General features: G+C 43.3%; 1 protein-coding gene across 1 annotated transcript in view; it reads left to right on the top strand.

The window, feature by feature from the left end:
- Positions 1–373: 373 nt before the first annotated feature.
- DYNC1H1 (dynein cytoplasmic 1 heavy chain 1) overlaps positions 374–13,652 on the top strand; it is a 68,336-nt gene continuing 55,057 nt past the window's right edge. Inside the window, exons 1-5 of the mRNA XM_041758019.1 lie at positions 374–940; positions 9,579–9,666; positions 11,914–12,087; positions 12,323–12,578; positions 12,919–13,105. Coding sequence (XP_041613953.1) covers positions 685–940; positions 9,579–9,666; positions 11,914–12,087; positions 12,323–12,578; positions 12,919–13,105 — 961 coding nt within the window. The 5' untranslated portion in view covers positions 374–684. The remainder of the gene's footprint in view (positions 941–9,578; positions 9,667–11,913; positions 12,088–12,322; positions 12,579–12,918; positions 13,106–13,652) is intronic.

The following is a 13,652-nucleotide window of genomic DNA, read 5'->3' as shown; positions in this document are numbered from 1 at the left end:
GACTAGCAAGGTGGCACCCTCACGTCCTCCCCCACCCCGGGGGAAATAAAAAAGAAAAAAGGCTCTCACTCTTCCCGTGTATATCTAACCACTATATTTTAGCACTTAACATATTGCAGTCGTTCATTCGTTCAACGCGAGAGCACAGATTAAATGCTTAGAGCAATGTCGGTCATAACCTAAATGCTCAAAAAAACCAAAATCGTTAGCTCTCATCCTCGACACCATTCATTCATTCAATATTCGCGGAGTGTCTCAGGCTCTATGCTGGGCCGCCACAGCAGCGAACGCGACAGGTACAGTCTCTGACCGCCCCGCCCCGCCCACGGGCCAAGTGAAGTTCCCACCTCCAGGGCTCGCGGTGCGGGGAAACGCGGGGCCCCGCCCAGCGCTGGGACTACAAGTCCCAGAAGGCTGAGCGGCGGCGTCGCCGGGGAGGGGGCGCGCGCATGCGCAACGTCGTGACGCCAGGGCGGGGAGCGGGCGCTAGTGGCTGAGGCGGCGGGCCGCGGGCGGGGCGGGCAGGCGGGCGGCGGCCTTTAGGGCGGAGCCGGCGCCCGCTCGCTCAGTCGGCCGCGGCTGGCGGACGGTCAGTTCCCGGCGCCCGCTTCTCTCGTTCGCTCGCTCTCGTGCGGAGCCGCGGCCGTCTGCCCAGCGCTCCCTGCGGGTCCCGAGCGCGGCGCCATGTCGGAGCCGGGCGGCGGCGGCGGCGAGGACGGCTCGGCGGGCCTGGAGGTGTCGGCGGTGCAGAACGTGGCCGACGTGTCGGTGCTGCAGAAGCACCTGCGCAAGCTGGTGCCGCTGCTGCTGGAGGACGGCGGCGAGGCGCCGGCCGCGCTCGAGGCGGCGCTGGAGGAGAAGAGCGCCCTGGAGCAGATGCGCAAGTTCCTGTCGGACCCGCAGGTGCACACGGTCCTGGTGGAGCGCTCCACGCTCAAAGGTGCGCGGCGGGCGGGGGCGGGGGCGGGGGGCGGCGGGGCGCACGGGCCTCCGCGCTGCGGCGCCCCGAGGGCTGGGGCGAGCCCGGCGCCACGCCCCCTGCTGGGCGGGAGCCCCGGGTGCCCCCTTCCGGGTGGCGGGAGCGCGCAGGGGGCGCCCCGGCCTCGCCGCGCCCCGCAACAATGGGCTCGCTTTGTCTGCTCGGCCGCAAGATGGCCGAGTTGGGTGGAGACGGCGTCTGCCGGGCTGGGCGCGGGCGGAGGCCGCATCCCGGCCTCCGATGTCACATGAGCTCTTCGGTTTCGATTTGTGTCCCGGCCGGGCCGGCCCCGGGGAGGGATGTGTCGGGGGCCGACCCGCGGGGCCGTGCGCGCCCGGGTGGGGGGGTCGGGGCCCTTCCCCGTGGACCCGGGTGCGGAGGGCCGGGCCGCGAGCCGAGCATCCCTGCGCCCGGCGGGCGCGCGCTCCCGCTCCGTGGGCCGCCGCCCGGGGCTCCCAGCTCCCGATGCTCTCAGGGCCGCCGCCCGGGGCTCCCAGCCTCCCGGTGCTCCCAGCCTATCGGTGCTCCCAGGGCCGCTGCTCGGTGCTCCCAGGCCGCCGCTCGGTGCTCCCAGCTCCCGGTGCTCCCAGCCTCTCGGTGCTCCCAGGGCCGCCGCCCGGTGCTCCCAGCCTCCCGGTGCTCCCAGGGCCGCTGCTCGGTGCTCCCAGCCTCCGTGCCGTGTCTGGGGGGGATTTCCCTGTTTCAGGCTCCTACAAAGTGGACTCGCCTACAGTCACCAGCTCCCCCTGCCCCCCCCCAACCCCCCGGTCTAGACTCGGCATCTCAGTGTCCAGCACGCTGCTGGATTTCACCAACCACACCTGTAATATTTGCGTAGTATTTAGATGATCCTAATGGTGACCCCCATGACATCTGAACCTAGTTTACAACTTTGTTTTGTTTTTTTTGTTGTTGTTTTGTTTTGTTTTGTTTTGTTTTGTTTTGTTTTTTTGTTTTTGTTTTGTTTTGTTTTGTTTTTAAAGAGAGACCCGGATAGGCACACCTACTCGGGGAGAGGGAGCGAAAGGTTTGCATTTTCCAGCAGTCTCCTCAAACAGTGACCTTCATCTTGAGGGCTGAGCCTGTCCTCAGGGAGTGTCTGGACTCTGCAGGACCGCTTGGTGGTTGATGGAGAGCGTGTTTGGCAGCGCAGGATGGTGTAGCACTGTCCATCTGGGAACCCAGGAGTGATGTCCAAGTAAATTTTAACCTTAGGGGCACCCGGGTGGCTCAGCGGTTGAGCATCTGCCTTCGGCCCAGGGCGTGATCCTGGGGACCCAGGATCAGGTCCCACATCAGGCGCCCTGAATGGAGCCTGCTTCTCCCTCGGCCTGTATCTCTGCCTCACTCTGTGTGTGTCTCATGAATAAATAAAATTAAAAAAAAAAATTTTTTTTAACCTTAGAAAAAGGTTAAGGAACTGGCCACTGTCTGAAAATGTTTGCCAGCGAGCTTCTTATAATCTCAAAAAAGCTGTAAGGCCTGTCAATAACGGGATTTATACTGTCTCACCCCCCCCCCCCCCCCCCCCCCACACACACACACTCACATTTATGTTTCTTTCTGATAGTTTGTTTCTTTCAAAAGCTGTTCTTGCCCCGGAGATGCTTCATTGTAGCTTCCGTGTCTGTGAGAGGTTTGGAGGGTCAGGGTGTGGAAAAAATGTTTTTCCTAGATACACATGGAATGTTCAAAAAAATGAGCCTTTCAGACACATTTAGACTATTAATGTTGCTTAGGGTTTTCTGTTGTACTGGGGATCATGTTTTCCAGGCTGGAAACCACTAGTGTTAGAAAAAAAAAATTTTTTTTGACCCACTTAATCTTTCAAGAAGGGTGCGTATTTAGTCATGATACAAAATTTAAAGTATACAGATAAAGTAAAAATCACCTGGACTTCTTTGAGCCAGGTATAACCAGTGTCAGCATTGTGGAATCTGTCTTTCTGATTATTTTTCAGTGACTGTGCATTGTTTTATTAAACTATATCTTAATTTGTGTTAAATTACTGTGTTTTGAGTAGTTTGACCTTGGCTAATTCTTGATCGTACTTTCATTGCACAGTTGACGTATTTTAAAATCGGTGATTTCTATCTTGGGCCTCAGGTTTTGTTTTTGTTTTTGTTTTTTTTTTTTATGGAAAAAATTTGTAAGTTTTGTTTTTGCTTCTAGACTGCTTATCAGTAATCGACTTTTCTCAAACATTAAAACTGAACTTTGCTAAGATTATAGGGGGAAAGTACTATTTCTGTAGTATACTTTTCATTGCAAATCATCTGTTTTCTTAATGTACATTTTCTTATTTCAGCAAAGCAAATGTCCAAGCATCCAAATCTTGGTTCCATAATGACTTGCACTTTTGAACGTGGGCTAAGGAGTGAGAGTGTCTAAGATTGAAATCCTACCTCATTCCTGTATTTACAAAAATAAAAAAGTACTTCTCGTAATTCAACCTGTCTGTAATTTATTTTTCACTTAAATTTAAAGAAAGACTATATGGTCCCCTCAGTCTAGTTGGCATCCTGACTAAAGTAGCATGATTTAGGGCAAGTACTGACCCAGATCACTTGATAGGAGGGCTTTCTTCCGGGTGATTTTTGAGTTAGCGTTGGCCTTTGTACATTTAAACAGATGTGAGCACCCAGTAGCTAGTTACAGTGAAAAGGTAGGCTTGCTTTGTAATGTGGAAAACAAATCTGTGTACACTGAGTAAAGACTGTCAACAAGAATGAAGTCATAATTTAGTGAACAAGGGAAAGTGATTTTATTTTATCCTCCCCTTCTTTTTATGGAAATAATTTTCCAAACACTTGTAATTGAATACAGAAGCATTTTTACAATAAGATATATATATATGTATTTTTTAAACCACCCTAGCTAGCTGTAAACTTTTCTGTTAAAGTACAGTATTCCTTAAAATGTAGAATAAAGGTTGTAAATTTAACAGTTTATTTTGATACTAAAGGATTGGAGAGTTGGTGGGAAGGGAAATGTTAAATTATAGCCCCTCTGATTTGAAAAAGAGAACTCTCTTTTCTGTAATTCCTGGCCTGTAGAAAACTGTTTCATCAGAGTATACTTCTAAAATTACAATCAGAGGGACGTTTGGGTGGCTCAGTGGTTGAGCGTCTGCCTTTGGCTCGGATCATGGTCCTGGGGGCTCTGGGATCAAGCCCCACATTGGGCTTCCAGCAGGGAGCCTGCTTCTCCCTCTGCCTATATCTGTCTGCCTCTCTGTGTGTATCTATCATGAAGAAATAAAATCTTAAAAAATAATAAAATATGGGATGCCTGGGTGGCTCAGCAGTTAAGTGCCTGCCTTCAGTTCAAGGTGTGATCTTGGAGTCCCGGAATCGATTCCCACATCAGGCTCCCTGTATGGAGCCTGCTTCTCCCTCTGCCTATGTCTCTGCCTCTCTGTATGTGTCTCTTACGAATAAATAAAATCTTTTAAAAAATTAAGTTACAATCAGATAGGTGCCCGTTACTTCATAGGCATTTTACAATTTTAATGACATTCTATAGCAGGTTTTACCTGAAGTACATTTTTATTGGATGGTAAAGATGGGAGCAGATGAGAGATGCTTCAGTTTGCAGCTGGTGAAAATGGTGATTCTTAGGACTGCTCCGGCTCGTTAGTGGCCAGGCTGAGGTTGGGGTCGATGCTGTGAGTTTTTGTTTATTTTTCCCTTTGGGTGTCTTAGCCTTGGCACTTTGTCTTTAAAACTGAAAATAGTCACCACCTTTGGTCAATACTTACCCTACATTTTTCTAAAAGACATCATTTAGGAGGTTTTACCTCTCGTTATTGCAGAGATGGCTAGAGCTAGAATGTGAAAGAAAGCGAGAACTTTTTACAGTGCTCAGCTTCTTAGAGATACAGCAGTGTGGAAGGTTTAATGGGGAATGTTTTTGTGGATTTTAAAAATTAGTTTTCTGAGAACTTAATTTCCCTAATGGATGAAGAAATGATGACTAAAAAGTATTCATTTCTGGCCTTTGCTTTGTGCCCAGAATGGTTAGGAAAACTGTTAATAAATTAGCAGGAAGACTTTTGCTGTGACAGTAACACTCCTTTGAAGCCTTAGGCCAGGAGCCTTGCAGCCTGGATTCCTACTGTCCTGTGCTGTCACACTGTAGGCGGGCCCTGCCCTCTTTATAGGACAAACCAGTCTGCAGCTCCGTAAGTTTGAATATGCAGTGTAGCGTAAGCACATGACATTTATGAGCAGCAAAGGGAAAACCATCATCACTTCTTTTTAAAAAGTAAAGATGGAGGGAAATTCTGTTTGCCAACATTGTAGAGTATTACGTAGGATTTAACCCTCCCTTCCTGTTGTAAAAAGTGTTATCAATGGAAGTCTTCAGGTTAGAGATAAAACTCAGACTTTCTCCCCATGCCCTGAGCCTCAAGCCAGAACAGGGAGTAGTTGTGACAAAGAAGTCATAGCCCTGGGACGCCTGGATGGCTCTGTGGTTGAGCACCTCTTCAGCTCAGGTCGTGATCCTAGAGTCCCAGGATCGAGTCCCACATCGGGCTCCCTGGTCAGTGGGGAGCCTGCTTCTCCCTCTGCCTCTCTGTGTGTGTCTTTAATGAATAAGTAAACAAAATCTTAAAAAAAAAAAAAAAAAAGGAGGAGGACTAGGGGGCAATGGGTGTTGAGGTGACAAGAAAAAGTACCAGATACAGGAAAGGGGGAATCTCTAGCAAATGTGTGTGAGAATGGGGAAGACATCTGTGACAGTGAGCGACCAGAGTAACATGGCGTTAGTAGGTTTTGGATTTTAAGAGGAAAAGAAAATGAAAGATAAAGGAGAACCAAGAAAACATGTAACAAGTAATATGGTAGTTTGTGTGGGCCAGAGAAAACAACTGGCTGCCTTTGCTGGGTGGAGAAGAACTTGCCCCATGGTTGAGTGGTAGGGAAGGGGATGAGGGACTGACCAGGGACCCGGGAAGCTGGGCAGCCTGGCCTGCCCCTTTACCATCTGTTGTGCCCTCTAACCTTGCATGTTCACCAGGCTTTCTGAAAGCACACCTGGTCTCCCTAGGGGAGGAAGTCTGAGTCTTAAGGTAATTGAGTGCACATCTTTTTATATTTCACTAAGTGAAACATAATGGTCACCTAATTCACAGTGTAATGATGCAAATCACTCTGAGTTTGAAATACATTAAACTGGGCTTTCGATAGAAATATACACAGACTTGTGCTAAGTGACATATTGAACATCTGTAGAAATTCAGTGAACTCTCAGAAGTTAACCAAAGAAATGTTTACAGGTCACTAAATGTGTGTATCAATGTGGCTCAACACTTTCTGTACTGGTACTTTGATTCTTGGAATGTATTAACAGGCAATATGCTATTGGCCCATTATGTATTAACAGTAATGTTAGCAGCATTAGGAAACTGATTCAGACTTTCCTGAAAGTGGTATTGCCTGATAAAATATGCAGATTGTATTGGTTATAAGCTTCTAAATATAGCAGGATTAATAGCTTCTTTGTTATTAAGAATTAACTATTGAGTATCTTTCCTCTGAACAATTTTTAAAAATGTTTCTGCAGAATTAGAATGTTATGCTGTTATTATTTGGAACATGTAATAATTTAGAGGGAGGCAAAAAGGTTAAATCATTTGATGCCAATTTATAAAACAATGGTAGGTCTTTCTACTAGGAATCAGACACTCAGACCTCATTTAATCTCTCTTATGGAGAATAAGCATTTAAAAACTAATCCAAAATGGGTTCTATGATTTCCTTAAATTATTGCCATCAAAAGAAATTAGGGTTTTAACAAAGCAGTGGAGGATGCTTATTGGATATCCTTGTCTGAGGACTGTGTCTTTGGGTGTGCCTTCCCGAGCTCAGGCAGTGTTCTGCTGCATTGCGGTATTCCTGGTGGGGAGCTGGGCGTTCCCAGCAGTGCTGAGACAGAGCAGAGCGTGACTCATCGCATGGCCCAGTGCCCAGTTCCTTTAACCTTGTTTGCATTAGGAAGTGCAGGCAACGTGGCTAGATGCTGCATCCAGTTGGCATGTTTTCTGTGTGATTTTATTTTATAGATGGTGAATCTTGCCTTGGAGGAAGAAATGATTCAAAATGAATATACCATGTTTTTTAGTTATGTCAGGAATTTCCTTTAGTGATTATAGAATGGTACTTTTCTAGATACTGCTTGGATGCTATTTTGATGACATATATTTTATATAATTCATAGAACGGAGTTTGGAAAATTGAAGGAGAAAATACTCCATAGCCCTACCACCCTGAAAACTGTTTTAGCTTGGGATTCTTTCCTTTTTTTTTTTTTTTTTAAGACTTTATTTATTTTTTCACGATAGACATAGAGAGAGAAGCAGAGACACAGGCAGAGAGAGAAGCAGGCTCCATGCAGGGAGCCCGATGTGGGATTGGATCCCGGGACTCCAGGATCACGCCCTGGGCCAAAGGCAGGCACTGAACTGCCAAGCCACCCAGGGATCCCCTAGTTTGGGATTATTTCTTTATGTCTGTTCACGTGCTTGCATTTTAGAGATTACAATCATATGCGTGGTTGGTTTCAGGCACTATGATCTGTATTGTGGTATTTCCATATTTTGGTAGTTAGAAAACCAGACTGATGTGTTTAGTTGGGTTTTTTTTTTCTTTTAAATTATTTTTTAAAAAGAGCTAGGAAGTCCCTGGCATACTAGAATAGTTGGCCACCTCCTCTTCTTAAAATTATACTAAAAACAATAATTTGGAAGAATTATATAGATATAGTATTATTTTTCATCTTTTCGTGTAAATACTGTATTTGTCTCATCTTAAAGCTAATGAAATAAATGACTTTTGCTCAGACCTGTATACCCAGATTTTCAGTTGTTGGTGCTTAAAGAAACTTTATAGACCATATAATTTAATATCCCACCCCCTCCTCTGCTGCCTATTATTTTTGAGTTTCTAAAATTTTAATTCCAATATAATTAACATAGTGTTATACTAGTCTCAGGTGTACAATATAGTGAGTCAGTACTTCTGTACATTTATCATACATATACTCTTCGTCTCTTTCACTTATTTCACCCATCCCTTGACTCTGCTGCCCATTTTTCATTTCATGAATTTGAAACCCAGAGGAAGAAGAATGACTTTCCCAAGATCACTCAGATAAGTCTGCTGCCTTTGCTCTTACATCATGACTTAAATGTGAAGCCAAAACACACATATCATGTTAATCCTTGGGTAGGTGGGGATCCCTGGGTGGCTCAGTGGTTTAGCGCCTGCCTTCGGCCCAGGGCGTGATCCTGGAGTCCCGGCATCGAGTCCCACATCAGGCTCCCTGCATGGAGCCTGCTTCTCCCTCTGCCTGTGTCTCTGTCCCTCTCTCTCTCTCTCTCTCTCTTTCTGTCTCTCATGAATAAATAAATTAAATCTTTAAAAGAATCCTTGGGTAGAAATTTTTGCCAATGCAGATATTCCATACGATATATCATTACAAAAATAATTCATCTGGAGCATTTATGCATCTAGTAGATCAGTACTAGATCTAGTGCTTTGGATTATTTTCCAGTCTTACAAATTTTAATTTTTCAATTGTGCTTTTTTAATTATTCAGAAATTTTGTTCAGGGGCATCTCGGTGATTCTGTCATTTAAGCATCTGACTCTTGATCTCAGCTCAGGTCTTAATCTCAGGGTCAGGGGTTCAGGTCCTGCATTGGGCTCCATGGTCACTATGGAGCCTACTTAAAAAATAAAAGACATTTTATTCACATGCATCTTGAGCTATCTTACTATTGAATTCCAGTAAGGTTTTTAAAATGACTACTGTGCATGATGTTTGCTGTGGGGAATCAGTATGTTCCCTGCCCTACAAGAGCTTGCTACTGGGGAGGAAGATGCACTCATAAATAGACCCCCAAGCAGGCTCTGAAAAGTGGTGTCAGAGCAGAGGGGAAGGCTAGGTGAATGCCTCTTGGTGACCCTAAGGATATTTCTTGGTAACAATTTTCTTGATGGGTATCTGCACTGAGAGGACCTTGATGAAGGATGAAGTAGTTCGTGTACTGGGGAGGACCCTGGATTTGAAATCACAGACTTCTGAATTCTCACTTTGTCCCTTTCCAGACACACATTGGTCAATTTACTTACATTTCTTGGAAAACATGGGTAAGAATAGTCATGCCAACCCCCACAGTGTTGTCACGAATGTTAGGTATGTGATATGCCTAAAGTATTTTTAGTAAAATACCTGTCTATAGTGAGTGTTGAGTAAACACCTGAGCAGAATATCCAGAGTTGGAAGTAGAAAGCATCTTCTGTGTTGGGAGAGTACAAGGGATGAGACTGCCAGGAGTGGGTGGTGAGCACTGGCCATAGAGAACACCACTGCCCAGGACCAGACCCTGTTCTGGTGCTTCCAGCACCCCAGGCAGAGAAGTTAACTCCCTTGCTCAGGATCACACAGCAAAGTGCCTGGGTCAAGAGTCAGAAAATAAATGGATAGGAAGGGAAAAATAGAGCCAAGTCATGTGGAGGTTTAACTGTCAGGTTGGGGTAGGGTGATTGTTGATATTGACATGAATTTGACATCATATTTATTATAATTTGTAGAGGATGTTGGTGATGAAGGAGAAGAAGAAAAAGAATTCATTTCCTATAATATCAACATAGACATTCATTATGGAGTTAAGTCCAATAGGTGAGTTGTGTGACTATACTGGTACCTTGGATTATAAGCTTGTAAGATTTGAATGTAGATCTTAATTGACTCAGATGAAGACATTAAGAAAACATTCAAGATTTCTGCTGTTTAAATTCAGTATCTATCTTTGATTTCATGTATTGGAACTCTGAGGATTTCCAAGTCAGTATTCATTCTAAAATAGTTTTATTTTAATTGCTACGTCATGGCATCCATTTTAGGTTTGAGCCGTTATGTACTTAACATGTGTAATAATAATTCTCAGATTATTCTCAGAAATTCTCAGAATTTTCTTTATTTTATAAGTGACTAGTAAAAACCTAATAAGGATTCTTAGGTAGAGGTCTAATTCTTTTTAGTATAAATCCCTAAAGAAAGCATTACTGGTTCAGATGCATTTGTCATTACAGTCTTTAATGCATGTTATCAGGTTTTTCCCACCTAGAGAAATGGTGCCAATTTACACACCAGTAGACATATCCAAATTTAGGTATGTAAATGTTTAATTTATATTGCATTGGTTTTTTAAAACTTTTTATTTTGAATAATTTCAAGCTTACAAAAGAGTTGCATGAATTATATACAGTTGATATCAGGTATCCGTTGTTAACATAGCCACATTTGCATTATCGTTTTTTGCTTTTTGTTTTCTTTTTCTTCTCGAACCGTCTAAGAGTTAGTTATAGACAGCCTGCCCCTTTATGCCTAAATACTTTATTTTTTTTATTTATTTATTTTTTTAAAGACTTTAGTATATTTCCTAAGAACAGGGACACTTCTATTCATAGCCTTGGTACAATTTTTAAATTCAGGAAATACTGGTACAATAGCACTCTTTATGTACCATGTGCATATTCAGATTGTCTCAATATTATGTCCCTTACAGTAATTCTCCCTTGATCCGGAATCTAATTTTGTGTCTCTCATGATACTGACATTTTTGAGAAGTACAGACCAATGGTGATACATATTTGTGCATTTTTGGTAGGGTTGCTATTAAGACTTTTTCCTTCTCAGTATGTCACATCAGGAGGCTTCAATGACTTTTTAGAATAACAAAGTATTATGTGTAAAGTTCTGCCCTGGGAATGGAAAATTCAAATACTAATTTTTTTGAACGGTTAATTTAGCCATCTTTGAGCATCTATTATTATATGTAAGATATAGCAGTACATATGCAGGGAAATAAAACCTGGTTCCCAGAAGCTTGTGATCTTTTGGGAGAAAGCTCGGCAGGTACACCACTAACTGTACTACTTGGCAAAGTATTAGAGGCACAGAATACCATGAAACATGGAGATTGGGATCCCTGGGTGGCGCAGCGGTTTGGCGCCTGCCTTTGGCCCAGGGCGCGATCCTGGAGACCCGGGATCAAATCCCACGTCGGGCTCCCGGTGCATGGAGCCTGCTTCTCCCTCTGCCTATGTCTCTGCCTCTCTCTCTCTCTCTCTCTCTCTGTGACTATCATAAATAAAATAAAAAAAAAAAAAGAAACATGGAGATTGGCGAGAGTGATTCTGGTTAGGGAAGGCCCCATGGAAGAGGTAATGCCAAAATTGGGTTTTGAGGGTTACCTGGAATTTCAGCAGATGAATGTAGATTTCTTAAGCAAAGACACAAAGGCATGTAATGTTCAGAGAATGGGACATCTATTTTAAGCAGTGTCTTGGGTAGGGAAGGGGGTACATAACAGGAGATAAGACTGGAAGAGTAGATTTAGGCCAGGCTGTGGGGGGCCTGGAATGCCTCCTTGTCACTTTAATCTGTGAGTGACTGTTATTTATTAAAGCTAATCTGTGACTTAGTGCCATAAATGAATGGTACAAATGAGCATATGATCAGATTTAAGCACATCATGGCTTGTAACTTGCGGTTACTAAGGAGGTTCCTGTGAGTGAGGGCAAGGTTATGAACTCAACCCATACATTAGACAAATTAATTTTGAAAAGAAAAAAAAAAAAGAAAAAAAAAAAAAACAAATTAATTTTGCCTGGTTTCATGGTCACCCAAAACCTTGACCTTGATTCAGTTGTTCTCACCTGAGTAAAGAAAGAAAAGCAGTGTTTCACTATTAGAAAAGCAGCTCTTTAATGTATTCTTTTTTTATGTATTCTTAATATGATTTTTAATTTAAAACATTCAAATGAATTTTTAATTTACGTACAACACAAAGAGGACAATAGTTACTAAAACTGGTTAGGAATGAGGTTTTGTATTCTAATTTCTTTTTTTGCTTTCTTTTAGCTTGGCATTCATTAAACGTACTCCAGTAATTGATGCAGACAAACCAGTGTCTTCTCAGCTCCGAGTCCTCACACTCAGTGAAGACTCCCCATATGAAACCCTGCACTCTTTCATTAGCAATGCGGTGGCTCCTTTTTTCAAGTCCTATATCAGAGAGTCTGGCAAGGCAGACAGGTAAAAACCCTTCTTCCTCTGTTGGTTTGAATGTCCTATTTCACTTAGTGTTCACAAGACACTGTGAAAGATAATGTAAATTCGGAAATTGAGACGGCAAAGCCAGTAAACCAAGAGGATATAATTCTGTTGCATTAATAAGATATATGTTATTAATGTTTGACAGACCTAAGATAATAGGCCCTTTGGAGACCAACAGCACACTAAAGTTTGAAGTGTTTGTTAACCTTTTTAGGGATGGTGATAAAATGGCTCCTTCTGTTGAAAAAAAGATCGCAGAACTTGAAATGGGGCTCCTTCACTTGCAGCAAAATATTGAAATTCCAGAGATCAGCCTGCCAATTCATCCCATTATTACAAATGTTGCAAAACAATGTTATGAACGTGGAGAAAAGCCAAAAGTTACAGACTTTGGAGATAAGGTTGAAGACCCAACTTTTCTCAATCAGTTACAATCAGGAGTTAACCGTTGGATACGAGAAATTCAAAAAGTAAGAGCATGGTATTGGATGTGTTTATAAAGTACTGTATTCTTTAATATCTCAAACTGGTTTGAGTTTTTGTCAGTGAGATGAAGTCTCCAATGATGTTAGTGGTTCTCTCCTTTGTGCTGGGATAGCGTGCAGTTATTTAAATATTAACCTTGAGAGAATATTGATCTCAGCTGTCTTATGTGCCTTTGCTTTCACTTATTAAACCACTTAATATCAACAGGAAAGGAAATCTACTTGAAATATAAAGATTAAGTTGTAATGCATGTGTTCAGTTAAATGATACTTTTCTACCTTTATTTAAATAGTGAATACTCTTGAATATTATTTATCCTTAAAGGTGACCAAACTTGATCGAGACCCTGCCTCAGGAACAGCCTTGCAGGAAATTAGTTTTTGGTTAAACTTGGAACGTGCATTATACCGCATACAGGAGAAACGAGAGAGCCCAGAAGTTCTCCTTACTTTGGATATTTTGAAACATGGCAAGCGTTTCCATGCCACTGTCAGTTTTGACACTGACACAGGTAAAAACTAGGACTAATAATGTGATCAGTAAGTTATTGACTTGGCTTTTGTGAGATCTTATGGATAATTTCAGTGAAAGTCAATAGATGAACCATCTTTCCTGTTTCTTCTCGTGTCTTGTCTCCTTTCCCCCCAGGTCTAGGTAATGAAAATGATTTTCCCATATACCTTCCTTCCCCTTCAGGAGTTTTGGGAACATAAGCCAGTTTCTAGGCCTGAGTAGAGAATCCCTGGACTCTTAGAATTTTCCTCCTATTTCTCAGTTACCTGGTTCCTTGAGGAGATAGTTACTTTTTTAGTATGAAGTCAAGTGTGCTTTTGACGATCCAGGCAGGAAGGTAGTTGACATTAAACAGAAGTTGTTTGCCCACAGGACTGTGGAAGGAGAGCTGAACACTGCTTTCTCTTCCTCTTTCACCTGCCCCATTTTCCCCATTCTCTGCCTTCCTCCCTGTTCTGAAAAGTGATCAAGATAAATTTAGTTTCCTGAATGCACAACAGTGTGAGTGATGTTTTATTAGCACACACTGGGCACTCAAAGGTTTG

The sequence above is a fragment of the Vulpes lagopus genome, chromosome 6, assembly GCF_018345385.1.
Source record: "Vulpes lagopus strain Blue_001 chromosome 6, ASM1834538v1, whole genome shotgun sequence".
Classification (NCBI taxonomy): Eukaryota; Metazoa; Chordata; class Mammalia; order Carnivora; family Canidae; genus Vulpes; species Vulpes lagopus.
This window is presented reverse-complemented; position numbering and strand designations above follow the sequence as displayed.